The 14,764-nt window shown below is 43.3% G+C and overlaps 1 protein-coding gene across 1 annotated transcript; it reads left to right on the plus strand.

Annotated features, from left to right (window-relative positions):
* The first annotated feature begins 282 nt into the window (after positions 1–282).
* Positions 283–14,261, plus strand: RIBC2 (RIB43A domain with coiled-coils 2). The gene is made up of 6 exons (XM_009897219.2): positions 283–399; positions 3,356–3,437; positions 4,923–5,267; positions 5,883–6,001; positions 10,550–10,777; positions 14,091–14,261. The coding sequence occupies exons 1-6, from the start codon at positions 283–285 to the stop codon at positions 14,259–14,261; spliced, it is 1,062 nt and encodes a 353-aa protein (XP_009895521.2).
* Positions 14,262–14,764: the final 503 nt, after the last annotated feature.

Genomic DNA, 14,764 nt, shown 5'->3' on the forward strand with positions numbered 1-14,764 from the left:
CTCTCGCCCCTCCACCCGCGATCCGCCCCAGCCTCTCCCCTCAGCAGCCGAGGCCCAGCGCCGTCCCTCGCGCCACTCCGCTAGCGCCCGCCTCGTGCCTGCGGGCCGGCGGCCATACTTGGCGGCGATGCGGAGGGCGCGGGGAAGCGGCGGAGGGGGTGGGGCTCCCGTTCCCATGGTGACCCCCTGTGTTGTTCTCCGGACTCGGCGGCAGGTTGCGGCCGTGCTTCATTCCTGCCTGCAGCCCGCGCAGCGCCGGTAGCCGGTTAACTTCTGAAAGCCATGCACAGGTTGGGGTTCCAGCGGGACTTACAAGAGGCTGCCGCCTTGGAGCGACGGCGGCAGCGGGAGCTGCAGCGGCAGAATCGCATCTTCAACGTGCGGCTCCGGACCATAGGGGTGAGGGCGCGGCCCCCAGCTCTCGTCCCGGGCTGCGGTGCCAGCGAGGAGGAATGGCGCCGACCTCCCCCTGCACCCGTGTGGAGCCCGCTCTAAAGCGGAGGTGACCCCTAGGGCAGGCCTGAAGAAGGGGCAGCCCTGCCGGCGCGGGCGGACGAGAGAGGGTGGCGAGCCCAGCTCCGAGGAAGGGCGGCAGGCGGTTGCCCCAGTGGGCCCCCTAAGGGCTTCCTAGGTGTCTGCCAGCAGAGCAACGGGGTAGCGGGAGGGAAACGCTCTGTTGCGGGTTTGACGGGGCTGAGGTGCTTTAAAAAGTTGCTAGTGAAAGCCATTTGTACTCTAGGCATCCTCAAAAGTTATTTTCGACATCTGTCGCTGGCGTGTGTGACGGAGTCTTGGGGGAGCTTGTATTTGCAGGGTGCAAAGGCAAAACTTCTTTTTCCTGAACAGGACACAAAGATCAAACTGTGTGTTGCAGTATTTATTTAGGAGTTAGCTTTATTTGTGTAGGAGTGTGCTTTACCTTGAGGTAATCAAGAAACTTGCAGAGTCAGCTCACACCATGTGGCATGAACAAAATGATGTTTTTTACACTTCTACCCTCATCTGCTTGAGTCTCACTAGAAGCTGGAATCAGTGAGAGATTTATTGCTGGAAGGGATTCTACAATTGGTCCCTATTTTGCAGCAGGGAAAATAGGATGGATCCATCAGGCCATATTTATGTATATGGAGATGACTGATGTCTGACTTTCTTGGAGTGGATGTCAGAATGTGAATACACATCAGTCTGTGAAGATCTGTGGGGACCATAGCTTCATTTTGGTGGGTCTTCTGTACATTGATCTATGCAGTTTGCACCCTGAACATGAGGAAATGATGTTGTGTTTTATAGTGTGGCCAGCAGGAGCAGGGAGGTCATTCTGCCCCTGTACTCAGCCCTGGTTAGGCCACACCTTGAGTCCTGTGTCCAGTTCTGGGCCCCTCAGTTTAGGAAAGATGTTGAGTTGCTGGAACGTGTCCAGAGAAGGGCAACAAAGTTGGGGAGGGGTTTGGAGCACAGCCCTGTGAGGAGAGGCTGGGGGAGCTGGGGTTGCTTAGCCTGGAGAAGAGGAGGCTCAGGGGAGACCTTATTACAGTCTACAACTACTTGAAAGGAGGTTGTAGCCAGGAGTGGGTTGGTATCTTCTCCCAGGCAACCAGCAGCAGAACAAGAGGACACAGTCTCAAGCTGCACCAGAGGAGGTTTAGGCTGGATGTTAGGAAGAAGTTCTTCACAGAAAGAGTGACTGGCCATTGGAATGTGCTGCCCAGGGAGATGATGGAGTCACCGTCACTGGAAGTGTTCAGGAAGAGACTGGATGGGGTGCTTGGTGCCATGGTTTAGTTGATTAGATAGTGTTGGATGATAGGTTAGACACAATGATCTCAAAGGTCTTTTCCAACCTGGTTAATTCTATTCTATTCACCCTTCCTGTTACGTGTCCAAAGGCCCATGCTGACATTGTATGTATGCATATGAAGAGTGCTGTGAGGTGAAGTAACTTTTAAGTTTTGCTTGCAGAATGATTTAAGTGCTGTATACTTATGCACACATCACATGTAAGTGCTGTAGAGTTAACTACTGTAGAACCACATTTAGAATTGGTGAAAATAAACCAAATTTGTTGATTTTGTTGGACTGGTAGAATTGTAGTGCCTTGGATTTTTTTCATGTCACTTTTATGAAAAAGTCATGGTTATAGAGCAGTTACCACTTGAAGAACAACACAGGTTGTCTACCTGATACAGTGTCCTGATATGTGGTAGGCAACAATATGCTCAAATGAAAGGAGCCAGGAACCCTTTTTTTAACAGATATGATTTATGTATAGGCAGGTAGTTCATATTTCTTCATCTGGAAATACATAATTTTCCTGTAAGGTTGCTTTTGTAGAGCCTTAAAAATTAAATGTAAAGCATATATTCTAAGCTAATGAGATAGCTGAGAACAAAACAGCATCTCTTAACACACTTTGTTGAGCAGTACTGAAGCCCACCACCTGGAGGTCTTTCCCAAATGCTTTTGCAGAACTGACTTTTCATACAGTTTTTGATAGATCCATTTCCAGGAGAGAAAGATCTAACATGAAGGAGAGCCCACTGGAGGAATTTTGTAAATATTTTTGTTAACATCATTTGGTGTACCTTGCATGATGGCTGAACAGTGACTGCTGACAGGAAGGGCTGCGCTTGTGCTTTGAAGTCGGACCAAGTGCAAAGCATGAGAAGTCAATAGATCTATATGGAGAGATATGAGTATTTCCAATGTACTTTTAGATTCTTTGCTTGCTTTCTCTCTCTCTCTCAGCAGTTTAGCTGAGCTGACAAAATAAAAAAAAAACAAGGTGGTATTTGACTTGGACACCACAAATCTGTAAGTAGGGTTGTCCTGGTTTTGAAGGGACAGAACCACAGGTCAGTCCTGGGCTACAGGCCATTGGCAGTTCTGACCCAGCCAGGACAGCTCACCTGAGTTAGCTCACAGGTGTATCCCAGACCATGAGCATCACACTCAGTATAAAGGAGGAAGTTTGCTGCAGAGAGAGCAACTTTCTGTTCGGGCTTCTCTTCCTTTCTAGGTGTTGTGACTGCTGCACCTTCACTGGGCTGAGTGTAACTTTTTATATATTATACTGCATTCTGTTTTGCTCTTTCATTAAATCCTTTTTTTATGACAGTGTGGTGTTTTGTTCTGGTTAGGTGCAGGAATATACCTGTCGTAAAAACACATCAATAAAATTGTTTCTGGATTTTCTTTGTAAGTGACCAACATTGAATAGCGTTGTGTATATACTCTCTTGCTAGTGGCTTTATATCTGTCTTGTACAACTGTGTATCAATGTAGCTTGACAATGCCTGATTTTAGTCATTGGAATATAGCGTCTCTTAAAGAGCTGCCTCTTTTTTCATCTTAACAGGTTGATAAAGATGCATTGGATAGCCAGGTCAAGGACAAAAAAATTCAAGAAGCAGCTGAAAAAGCACGAAATGAAGAACTTGGTATATTCATAGCTATTAATGACATTTCTGTGAAGTAAATGTAATTTACCCTTTGTCTCCTGCTTTTTTCCCCCTTCATGTGTTTCATAGAGCCTATCTCCTTGAATCTTGCTATACAGCTCTATCCATGTAAAGCTATCAATCAAGATTTTATATATGCATGTATGTGTATCTGCACAATTACAGGCTTTTCTCTGAATTCAGACATCCGAACTGAATGCTATAGTTTGCATTGATACACGTGCATTTTCCTGAGTATCTTAAGATTTATGCTGGCATGATTAAACTGCTCCATGTTTCTTATAGTCTGGAATTTCCACTGTCTTCTTTTAATAAATATTGACACACAGCACTGTTAGATACCTGGAGATACAGGAGAATTTACCACAAAAACTTAATACTGTTCTTTTCAGAATATCAATGGCAAATTTGTTTGGTAGCTTTTCTGCAGAGTAAGCCCATGTTCTGTCTAGCCATTATTCAATATATGTATATTCTATAGAATCCTCTGTGGATTACTACTGCTAGGAGCATGAGTTTTGCACAACAGGGCTGTCAGAAGGAGCCACTGCTGAATCATAGCATGTAGCCACACAGATGTTTCATTCGTGTTCCCTGACCTCAGAACCCTTTGTGGCGTCCCTCTGTTTGAAAGGCTCTCCTGTGGTATCGTGTGAAAGGTCCCACAGATGTTTCTGTGTGTTTCAGAAAGATCTGCAATGGTGCTGCCAAATTCCATGCTGTGATTCTATGGCTGCTTGTGATTTTTATGGCAGAATACCTGTCAGACTCTGACTTACAAGAAACCACCAGAAGCGTAGGGTGGCAACAGAAGAAATGATCCTTGCTTGTGAATTGTATTTAAATGGCTAAAATGGCTAGTTTCAGGTGGAGAGGTTTTGTTTTTTGTTCTTCTTTAAATCAATTACATAATTTTGATTAAATGGGCAAGAGCTATTTAGCTCTTCAAAAACTGTTAGTGCCAGCCAGTTGTTTTAGTGCTACGGTTAGAAGAATCATTGGAACTATGAAACAACTATCTGTATTCCTTTTACTGCGAGTCTGATTTATTTCTTTGCTTCTTAAGAAGCAACATCATGTATTTTGGTTGGAACTGTAAACTAAGAGTAAATCAGAAGTATTAGTATACAGTGCATTTCATGTGTTACTGCAAGTTTTAACCAAATGAAAACTCATAGATCTAGAAGCATTTATTGATTGTCTGTTTCACATGCATATTGTAACTGCAAACATGAAGTCATTGTAACATTAATAAGAGAATTGATGCTAAAAAACCCCAAGTACTTTGTAAGTAAATATTATGAACATTGGTGGGTTTGCTGGGCTGGTAAATCAAGTACTCCTTAAAGTATAAGAGTTTGAAGTCTTACTCTTTCTCCATAATTTTAGTTTCCATCTTACGTGTACAGGTCCATGGCGTGCACTTCTAAGAGTTGTGTTTTCATTATGTTGCCTTTTCTCTAGCTAATGAAAGCAAGCAAAATGACAAGATCATGTGCATGTTAGAGGAACGACAGAAAAATGAGATCAGAAACATAAACAAGGCTCTCAGTGAATTTTGGAAGAATTTTCAGGCGCCGGAAACAAGACGTGAGTTTGACCTGTCTGATCCACAGGCCTTAAAGAAGGACAGACCTGCTCGTCTTTCAGACAATGATCCTCGGTGTACGGTATCTGGCTTGCAGAAGTTTATGGGTGAGGACTTAAACTACGATCAGAGGATGAAATTTCAAAAGGAGCAGTTCAGGGAGTGGTCTCTTCAGCAACAGCGAGACTGGAAGAATGCATTAGCTGATCAAAAATTTGCAGGTAACAAAAGAAGAAGCTAATAAGGTTTTAATCTGCTTTGTATGAAATCCTGATGTATCTGGCAAATATGCCTGTTGTGTCAGCTTGACATAGCAGTGTTTTAGTACCTTCAGTATGTGACTGTTAGAAATATTGCAGCAGTTTTTTACTTTACAGGCTCTAATGTATCCAGTATCTCACTTAAGAAATCTATGTTTATTATTGTGATAATTCTAATATTACCTGAGTTTAATTTCTATTTTATGCCTTGGGTGAAGTATCAGGAACATTCTGAGGAACCATCTGGTTTGCGTGCTAGGTGGTATGTTCACTTCATCAGACCAAATTGTCTAGCCTTTGCTGTTCCAGAGCAGACAGAATAATACTGATTTTTTTTCTGGCTTGCATTGTGTACCACTTTTTTTTCTGCAGAATGTAACATGCTTTTAATTTTAACATTGTTTTAACTGATAAGATGGTTTACATAATAAACTGATTTAATGAGGCCCCTGAAACTCCAAGATGGAAAAGTTCAGTTGCAGGATTTGGAAATAGTTACGTTATTCAGCTTGTTGTACCTGTAGCTCCTCTGTCTTATAGTAAATATTGTCTAAATTTAATGTTAATTTAATTTAGATTACCTTTATGACAAGAATAGGATCGAAGTTGACCGAAATACGATGGAACAACAACGTAAAGAAGAAGAAAAAAGGCGTGCTGTTTGTGCGGCTACTAAAGATTTCAATAGAACCCAGGTAAATTAATATTGGATTTGTTTGGTTTGAAAAAAAGTGGAGACAAAGAAAATAAGATGCACAAAAGTACAATGAGTGATGATGTTTTCATGGAGATTGCTTAGCAGCTAACTTCCAAAGTTGTTTCAGTACTTTGTCCTCCCCAAGGATCTCGCTCTCTAACTACTCACCTTCTGTCAAAATTTTTTCTCCTGGTACTCAGCTTGCTGACTAGAGGGCAGCAACAACTCATCAGCCTCTCAGGGACTTGTAGACAAAAGCATCCTGTGCTTCCTTCTAGTTTTATCAGTCATTAGATAGTTTTAGCTGTGTCTGCCTGCTTTTCTCTTGGCTTATGTGGAAACATTACTAACAGTAGCTTTTTGTCTTCATTGCTTGTGCTAATTTCCCCACCACTGCTGTTTCTGACATTTTGGCTACTTGGTGTTTGCTCACCAAGGTTGGCTCAATAGGTTTGGAACCTATTGAAACATGGAAACAATCTGCCATGCTCTAGTTTTTTATCTTACTGCACAGTATTTGGTTTGGTTGTTTGGTTCCCCCCTCCCCCATTCATCTTGTACATAAAGCTCAAAGGGTTACATGGATGCTGTTGGTTTGGTTAAACTATTTGGTGTGACTTGGCTTTAAATTTTATGTATTCACTTCAAAATAAGCCATGTTAAAATTACCTTCCTCAAATATGGTATCTTTTAGTTCAAATATATAAGCATGCAAGCCTGTGTAAGTGGTGTTTGGGCCTTTAAGTGCATGCTTGGCCTGTAATTTTGTTTATAGATAGCTAAAGGTAATTGCAAAGGCTTTTGTTGCTTCAAGTCACGGCTACTGAACTATTTTGTATGAATAACCATAAAGGTACTGCAAGTGGCTGGGGCACTTAGGGGTAGCTGTAGTATCCCAAGTAGTTTTTGTTATACCAATTGTTTCCATGTAAAAATTCCTGAATTTGTGACAGGGTTTGGGGATGACATAAGAAGTTCATGTGTGGTGTGGGTTTTAATCTTTAGATACACAGATTCTGCTTGAAGGGTGTACTTGTTAAGTATGTTTAAAAGTCATCCTCTTTGGGATTTTTTCCTCTTTTTTTTAATGACACAAGGGCATGATAATGGAGGCTGGGGCAACAGTTTTCATTTAGTTCTTATTGTCTCTTGCTCTGCTGTATAGATTAAGTTACAGCCTGCAGCTCTTTTTCTTTTTTAAGACCGTGATACTTTTTTCAGGTGTCCTCTGGTTTAGCTCTTGAGTGTTTGAGAAGCCCTTCTATTTCCCCAAAATTATGTTGTTGGGATTTTTTTGTTAAGCATGCAAGCCAGAGGTTTCAGGTTGCTACACCTTTCACTGATGTTGTCAGTCTAATGATCATGAAACTTCAGCATTTGTTAGATCACTTATCAAATGAAAAGAAAATGAACTCTGTTCTAGAATGAGTGATTGGTAGATCTCATTGGGAAGAGTGAATGCAAAGTCTGAGATGGCAGTAGAGGAAAGGAAAGCACAAACCCACCCTTCCTAAGGCAACCCTCAGTTATTGTAACTTAGATAAAGAATAGGGGAAATCGAGAAGAAATTTCCTACAATTTGGCTTTGGATCTATCTCAGTCTCAATGGCCATCATCAGTGGGTACAAGTTGCTACTGGGGAGATTTGGACTGGATGCCAGAGAATTTTTTTTTCACCATTTGAACTAGTAGACATTGGAATAAACTCCCAAGGGAGATGGTGGATTCCCCTACTTTAGACATTTTGAAGGCCCAACTTGACAGGATGCTGGGCCAACTAATTTAAACTATAGTCTGAAAGGTTGGACTAGATGATCCTTGAGGTTCCTTCCAGTCAGATACTCTGTGAACCTAGTCCTGTAGTCCTTATGGTTGTCAGTATCTTTAGGGGATGTAAAGAATGAAATAATTTTTCTTTAAAACAAAATGCTCCATCTCCCCAGCACATCATGTACTTCAGGAGAAAACATGGTTTGGTCAGTTTGATAGTTAATTAGTAAAGAATCCTAGCAGATACAATACTCAGGGTAGGTTATCTCAGTTCTTTACAGCCTGCTTTGTTACAAGGTCTGGTGTTGCTGTCCCTGTGACAGTGGTTCACCTTGCTCCACTTAACCACAGTACCATTGCCAATGACTTCACTGCTGAGAAGGTTACCTCTAATGGCTCTTTTGTTCTTCAGGGATTAATTATCAGGACAATGAATTGATGATCTCTTTGGTTCTCCAATGCTGAAGGATCCTGTACTATAAACTAGGACTAGAGAGAATGGTTTCAAGCTGTGCTGGGGAGGTTCAGCCTGGATGGTAGGAAACATTTCTTCACAGAAAGGGTTCTCAAACATTGGAACGGTCTGCCCAGGGCAGTGAAGGAGTCACCATCCCTAGAGGCGTTTAAGCAGTGTGTGGACATGGTGCTTAGGGGCATGGTTTAATGTTGACCCTTCAGTGCTGGGTTGAGGGTTGGACTGGATGATCTTTGAGGTCTCTTCCTTCCAACCAAATGTTTTCTGTAATTGATGTGATAAATCTTTCATGTGCAGAAAATTACTAATATCATTCCTCTCAGATTTTCTCTTACCTACGTATGTATTAACTGGGAACACCAATGTTGCTTTTGTCCTGGGTATAGCAGAAGGCTTCTACAAGCTTAAACTGTCAGTGATTCCTGCTGAAATTATTTATACAGCAGTAGTAATCATTTTAATTTGGCAAGCTGGGTAAAAAAATTAAGGCTACCCAGGATTCTGACTGGAATGGTTATTTTTCTTTTGATGTGATTATGATTCCATAGCAGAATCTTACTGTTGCAGAAGGATGTTCTGCACTAAGGATGATATAATTGGAAAGAAAATATTTTCCAAGGCACTTTATAGGTAATGCTAAGAAAAGGAATGGATGTGATTACAGAGGATCTGCAACTTAATGTCCTCATATTGTAGACTGTTTAACTATCTCGTAGGCCTTATGTCAGTAGAATTTATTCCTAGGCACACCAAAACAGCTTGATAGTTTCCCTGATAATGTAATCATGGATGTTCAGTGGCATTATTCTGATTCTTTATACACTCAACATTACACTGCTAGTAACACATTCAGAACCTGCAGCTACTTCAGAGAAGTATTTTTTTTTTCCAGGCTTTTAATAAATTATGTATGTGCTTTAACTGTGGAGCCTTTTTTTTTCCATCTGAAATGAAATACATCACTGCTTTAAACATAGAAGAGTAGCTTTTTATCATTCTTTGAAGTGTGCTGTGCAAATCTTTCATCACTTGCATCCTATTTTTAATATACAGTGTTCAAGAGGATTCAGTATTTAGGAGTCATCAATATTTCAACATTTTAATATTAAATATTTCAACATTTTAACCATGCTTTCATGCAAGAGGAAGCATAGTGCACATTCTGGTTTTTAGCAGAAGTTCCTAGCTTGAACTGGCTGGATGTAGTGATAGGACAAGAGGCAATGGTTTCAAGTTAGAGAAGAGCAGATTTAGATTGGCTGTTGGGAACAAGCTCTTTACCATGAGAGTGGTGAAACACTGGAAAAGGCTCCTGGGGACATGGTTAACACTCCATCCCCAGAGATGTTCAAGGTCAGGCTTGACAGGGCTCTGAGCAACCTGATCTAGTGGAGGGTGTCTCTGATGACTGCAGGGGAGTTGGACTACATGATCTTTAGAAGTCCCTTCCAACCCAAACCATTTTATGATTCTACGATGTACAATTGTCTACATTCGTTATCTGCATAATATAGACAAAGGGATTACATTCAGTATACAAAGTAATACTACTTCTTTCACAAGTGCCCTGGATGGATGACTCTGGTCATCTGTGAGCTCTGTGATTTAAAAATAAGGACTTCAGGAGTTGTGCCTTCCTTTAGCACAGCAGCAATTAGTTCCTCACACACTCAAACTTGGTGTTACTTCAAGCATGTGAAATCCTGGCCTCATAATGTTTCTATGTGCATTTCCTCTTCTGCTTTATGACTTGAATCAATATCAAAAGAAGTATTTGGTAGCAAGGGAGATATGTAATGTTGGAGCACAAATCAAAATAAAAAGCATGTATTTGTGTGTCTGTTTTGGGTTTTTTAGTGCAGCAGCAATGAATTATGTTTTCTTGGGGATGTGACTTGATTAAATGTGGTGGTTTCTTTTTTTGTTTGTTTAAAATACTTATTTTGCAGTGTGATTAACCATTGCATAGTGCTGCTACATGCATCACTGTGCACAGAGGTGAGAGTTTCCTTCTGTAATATTCCAAGGCAACTCAGAAATTGTAGGCTCTCCCTCTGGCTGACAAAGGTAAGGTTGCAAGGCCTAAGTGCCTTTTTTCACCTGTTGCTAGATCACAGTGGAATGACATTGAATAAAATGACCAAAATAATGATCTTAGCCAATGGGACCACGGCCCTAGTAATCATGTGTGATGCTGTTGACAACATATGCAAATGGGAAAGAAATCTGTTATGATGTGCTAACTTTGCATCCCTCAACTTACTGTGGAAAAACTCTGTTCTCTGTTTTCGCTGAATTTAGGCTTCTGAAATGGCTGAGAGAAAGAAATTGGAAAAGCGTCAAAAAAATAAAGAAGACATGGATGAAATTTCAAACCTCCTTCAAGGAGACTTACTGTCTGAAAACCCTGAGCAAGCAGTGAGTTCCTTTGGTAGACACCGTGTGATCCCAGATAGGTGGAAGGGAATGAGTCCAGATCAGCTGATGGCAATCCGTTACTCCCAGCAGCAACAAGTTCTGGAGAAACAGGTACTTAAGCTTACATGCATATTCTGTGTTCCTGTTTCTAATAATATTACAGAAAGTGGCTTTACAAGAAAATACTGCTCTTTGCCTTGCACATCCAATTAGAAGACCATGTTTTCCATTGATCTGAATTTTGTCCAAGCTGGAATAGAGTAGAATAGAATAGACCAGGTTGGAAGAGACCTTCAAAATCATCACGTCCAACCTATCATCCAACACCACCTAATTAACTAAACCATGCAACCAAGCACACTATCAAGTCTCTTCCTAAACACCTCCAATGATGGTGACTCCACCACCTCCCCAGGCAGCCCATTCTTTATGTAGAATTTCTTCCTAACCTCCAGCCTAAACCTCCCCTGGCACAGCTTGAGACTGTGTCCTCTTATTCTGGTGCTGGCTGCCTGGGAGAAGAGACCAGCCCCCACCTGTCTACAACCTCCCTTTAGGTAGTTGTAGAGAGCAATAAGGTCTCCCCTGAGCCTCCTCATCTCCAGGCTAAGCAACCCCAGCTCCCTCAGTCTCTCCTTGTAGGGCTTGTGCTCCAAACCGCTCACCAACTTTGTTGCCCTTCTCTGGACACGCTCCAGCGAGTCAACCTCCTTCCTAAACTGAGAGGCCCAGAACTGGACACAGGACTCAAGGTGTGGCCTAATCAGTTCAGTGTACAGGGGCAGAATGACCTCCCTGCTCCTGCTGGCCACACTGTTCCTGATGCAGGCCAGGATGCCATTGGCCCTTCTGGCTGCCTGGGCACACTGCAGGCTCATGTTCAGCCTACCATCAACCAGCACCCCCAGGTCCCTCTCTGCCTGGCTGCTCTCCAGCCACTCTGACCCCAGCCTGTAGCTCTGCATGGGGTTGTTGTGGCCAATGTGCAGAACCCAGCATTTGGATGTGTTCAATCTCATGCCCTTGGACTCTGCCCATCTGTCCAGCCTGTCCAGGTCCCTCTGTAGAGCCTCTCTGCCCTCCAGCAGATCAACTCCTGCCCCCAGCTTGGTGTCATCAGCAAATTTACTGATGATGGACTCACTTCCCTCAGCCAGATCATCAATAAAGATGTTAAAGAGCATGGGGCCCAGCACTGATCCTTGGGGCACACCACTAGTGACTGGCTGCCAGCTGGCTGTGGCACCATTCACTACCACTCTCTGGGCTCAGCCTCCAGCCAGTTCCTAACCCATCGCAGTGTGCTCCCATCCAAGCCAAGGGCTGACAGCTTGGCCAGGAGTTTGCTGTGGGGGACAGTGTCAAAGGCCTTGCTGAGGGCCAGGTAGACTACATCCACAGCCTGCCCCACATCCACCAGGCAGTCACCTGATCACAGAAGGAGATCAGGTTGGTCAGGCAGGATCTGCCCTTCCTAAATCCATGCTGGCTGGGCCTGATCCCTTGGCCATCCTGTAAGTGCTGTGTGATTGCACTCAAGATGACTTGTTCCATAATCTTGCCTGGCACTGAGCATCAGTCAAGGTGAACACAGTGTCTATTAAACACCTGGGAAATGACAAGGAACAGCAGGAGTGGGCTAGAGACGTGGGTGGAAGATAGCTATGGAGTCCAGGGCCAACGAGCCTGGAGGATCATAGGTCTGTGGTGGCTCAGCTGAGTAGCAACGTCCTGCACAGCCCTAGACCCAGGTGCCACAGTGCAGTTCAGGACTTGAGGCTGCATGAGCTTCCTGCAAGTGATGGGCAGGAGCAGGTTGCTCCATAGGGAATGGGCTAGGAGCTGAGACTGAGAGCAGGGCAGGCCAGGGCAATGTTTTCCTGCTCAGGAGTACTCAAGCAATAGAAATAGAGCAGGTCCGGTGATCTTGCTTGTGCATATGTCACAGAATCAGAGAGTCTTAAAAGTTCATGAATGCAATGGAATTTCCACCATCTCACACAGCTCTCAGTCATGCTCTGGGATTGAAATACAGAAAAAAACCTCAATATTGCTTATACCCACTGCTTTAAAGATACATAGAAACAGGCACTCAGAGTACAGAAATCTACCCTTCCTATGCAGTCATGACTGTAAAGGCCTAGATACTGTAAGTAGGAAGATACTTCCCTCACTCAGTGCAGAGGCTAGATTCATATCAGCTGATGAAGAGCTGTTCAGTTCTGGTTCTTAATCTCTGCAATGCAGTATGTTACAGTATGCCCTGTCTACTGCTGTTGAAGGTAGGATGGGCATTTTCCTAGCTCTCTTAAAACCTTGAAGTGAACTCATTCAAGCAGTTGGCAGAAAATAAAACCCACCAGGAAGAGTGAGATTTTTTTGGAGGCCTGGTTTCTTGAATCAGTTCAATGTGATGTCAGACAAGAAGTGAGGAAGTGATGATAGAACAAGAGTAGAGTTTAAAAAAGATTGTGCCTACTTGTTTGGTGTTGGTGGCTTATTTATTACACAGAATTAGCTATGTCATAAGCAGTACGGATGTCTACTAACTACTGACCTTCAGAAGTTACAGCTCTTGCTAACAAGAACTTAAAAGTAAATAAATCTATCTTGCTACTCTAGATTTTAGAGGGAGCTAAGATGTCAGGTAGAGGTAGTTATTTACTGATGAGCTTACTTCTGCCAGGTAGCAGATCCTAGTTTTCCTAACACGTACAGAGGTAGGAGACTCTCTTGGTCCCTGGAGAACAATAGCTTTTTCATCTGCAGTATCTTACTTCTGCCTAATGCTTGGCCTCCTGCCTAGTTTGAACATGCTTACTTTTCTCCTTATTTAAAATGCTACTTCTAGTGTTGAGTAAAGGTAAGCAAGTTTGTCTGGATGAATTTATCAACTAGACTTTGTTATACAGCCTTTTCACAGAATCATAAAATTGTTCTGGTTGGAAAAGACCCCTCAGATCAAGTCCAACCATCGACCTAACACTACCATGGCTGTTAAACCATGTCCTGTAGTGCCACACCTATAGGTTTTTTGAACATCTCCAGGGACAGTGACTCCAACACCTCCCTGGGTAACCTGTTCCAGTGGTCAGTTTCAGGCCATTTCCTCTCTTTCTGTGTCTTGATACTGACCGTCACCTCCTTTCAGGTAGGTGCAGGGAGCAATGAGGTCTCCCCTCACCCTCCTCTTCTGCAGAATAAATAATCCCACTCCTCAGAAGATTTCCACTCTAGACACTTCACCAGCTTCCTTGCCCTTCTCTGGACACACTTTGGCAACTAAATGTCTTTCTTGTAATGAGGGGCCCAAAACTGAGCACAGTATTTGAGGTGCAGCCTCAAATGCCAAGTGCTAAGTACAGGGGCAAGTCTTCTATCTTTGAACAAAGAGAAAATTAAGCACGCTTTTTCACTTGTGTAGAGACTAACCGAGGAAGAACGCCGACGAGATGCTGAATGGGACAGGCAGCGCATACAGGCTGCAAGAGCACAGCTGCTTTTAGAGCGCCAGCAGGAACAGCAGAGTCGGGAATGCCGCCGAGCTTTAGATTGCATCAATGCAGAGCTATCTCAGGAGCAGAAATCAAAGTAAGTAACAGGAGAGTTTTCTTCTTCCCCTGTGAAATGCTTAACCACTAACACAACCGCTTGGCTTTCAAAGAGCTTTTTAACTTGCTTGTTTCATTTTTTTGATACGCTTGTGTGGTAGGTTGACAAGGTCAATCCTCCCACCATGGGCAAAAGGAAAAGACTCAGACAAACGGATTGCAAAAGTGGTGGAAAGCTTAAATGGTTAGGCTGCACCTCGAGTACTGTGTCCAGTTCTGGGCCCCTCAGTGTAGGAAGGAGGTTGACCTGCTGGCATGTGTCCAGAGAAGAGCAACAAAGTTGGTGAGGGGTTTGGAACACAGCCCTGTGAGGAGAGGCTGAGGGAGCTGGGGTTGCTTAGCCTGGAGAGGAGGAGACTCAGGGGTGACCTTATTACTCTCTACAACTACCTGAAGGGAGGTTGTAGACAGACGGATGTTGGTCTCTTCTCCCAGGCAGCCAGTACCAGAACAAGAGGACACAGTCTCAAGCTGTGCCAGGGGAGGT

This window comes from Dryobates pubescens, chromosome 27 (genome assembly GCF_014839835.1).
Source record: "Dryobates pubescens isolate bDryPub1 chromosome 27, bDryPub1.pri, whole genome shotgun sequence".
Lineage (NCBI taxonomy): Eukaryota > Metazoa > Chordata > Aves > Piciformes > Picidae > Dryobates > Dryobates pubescens.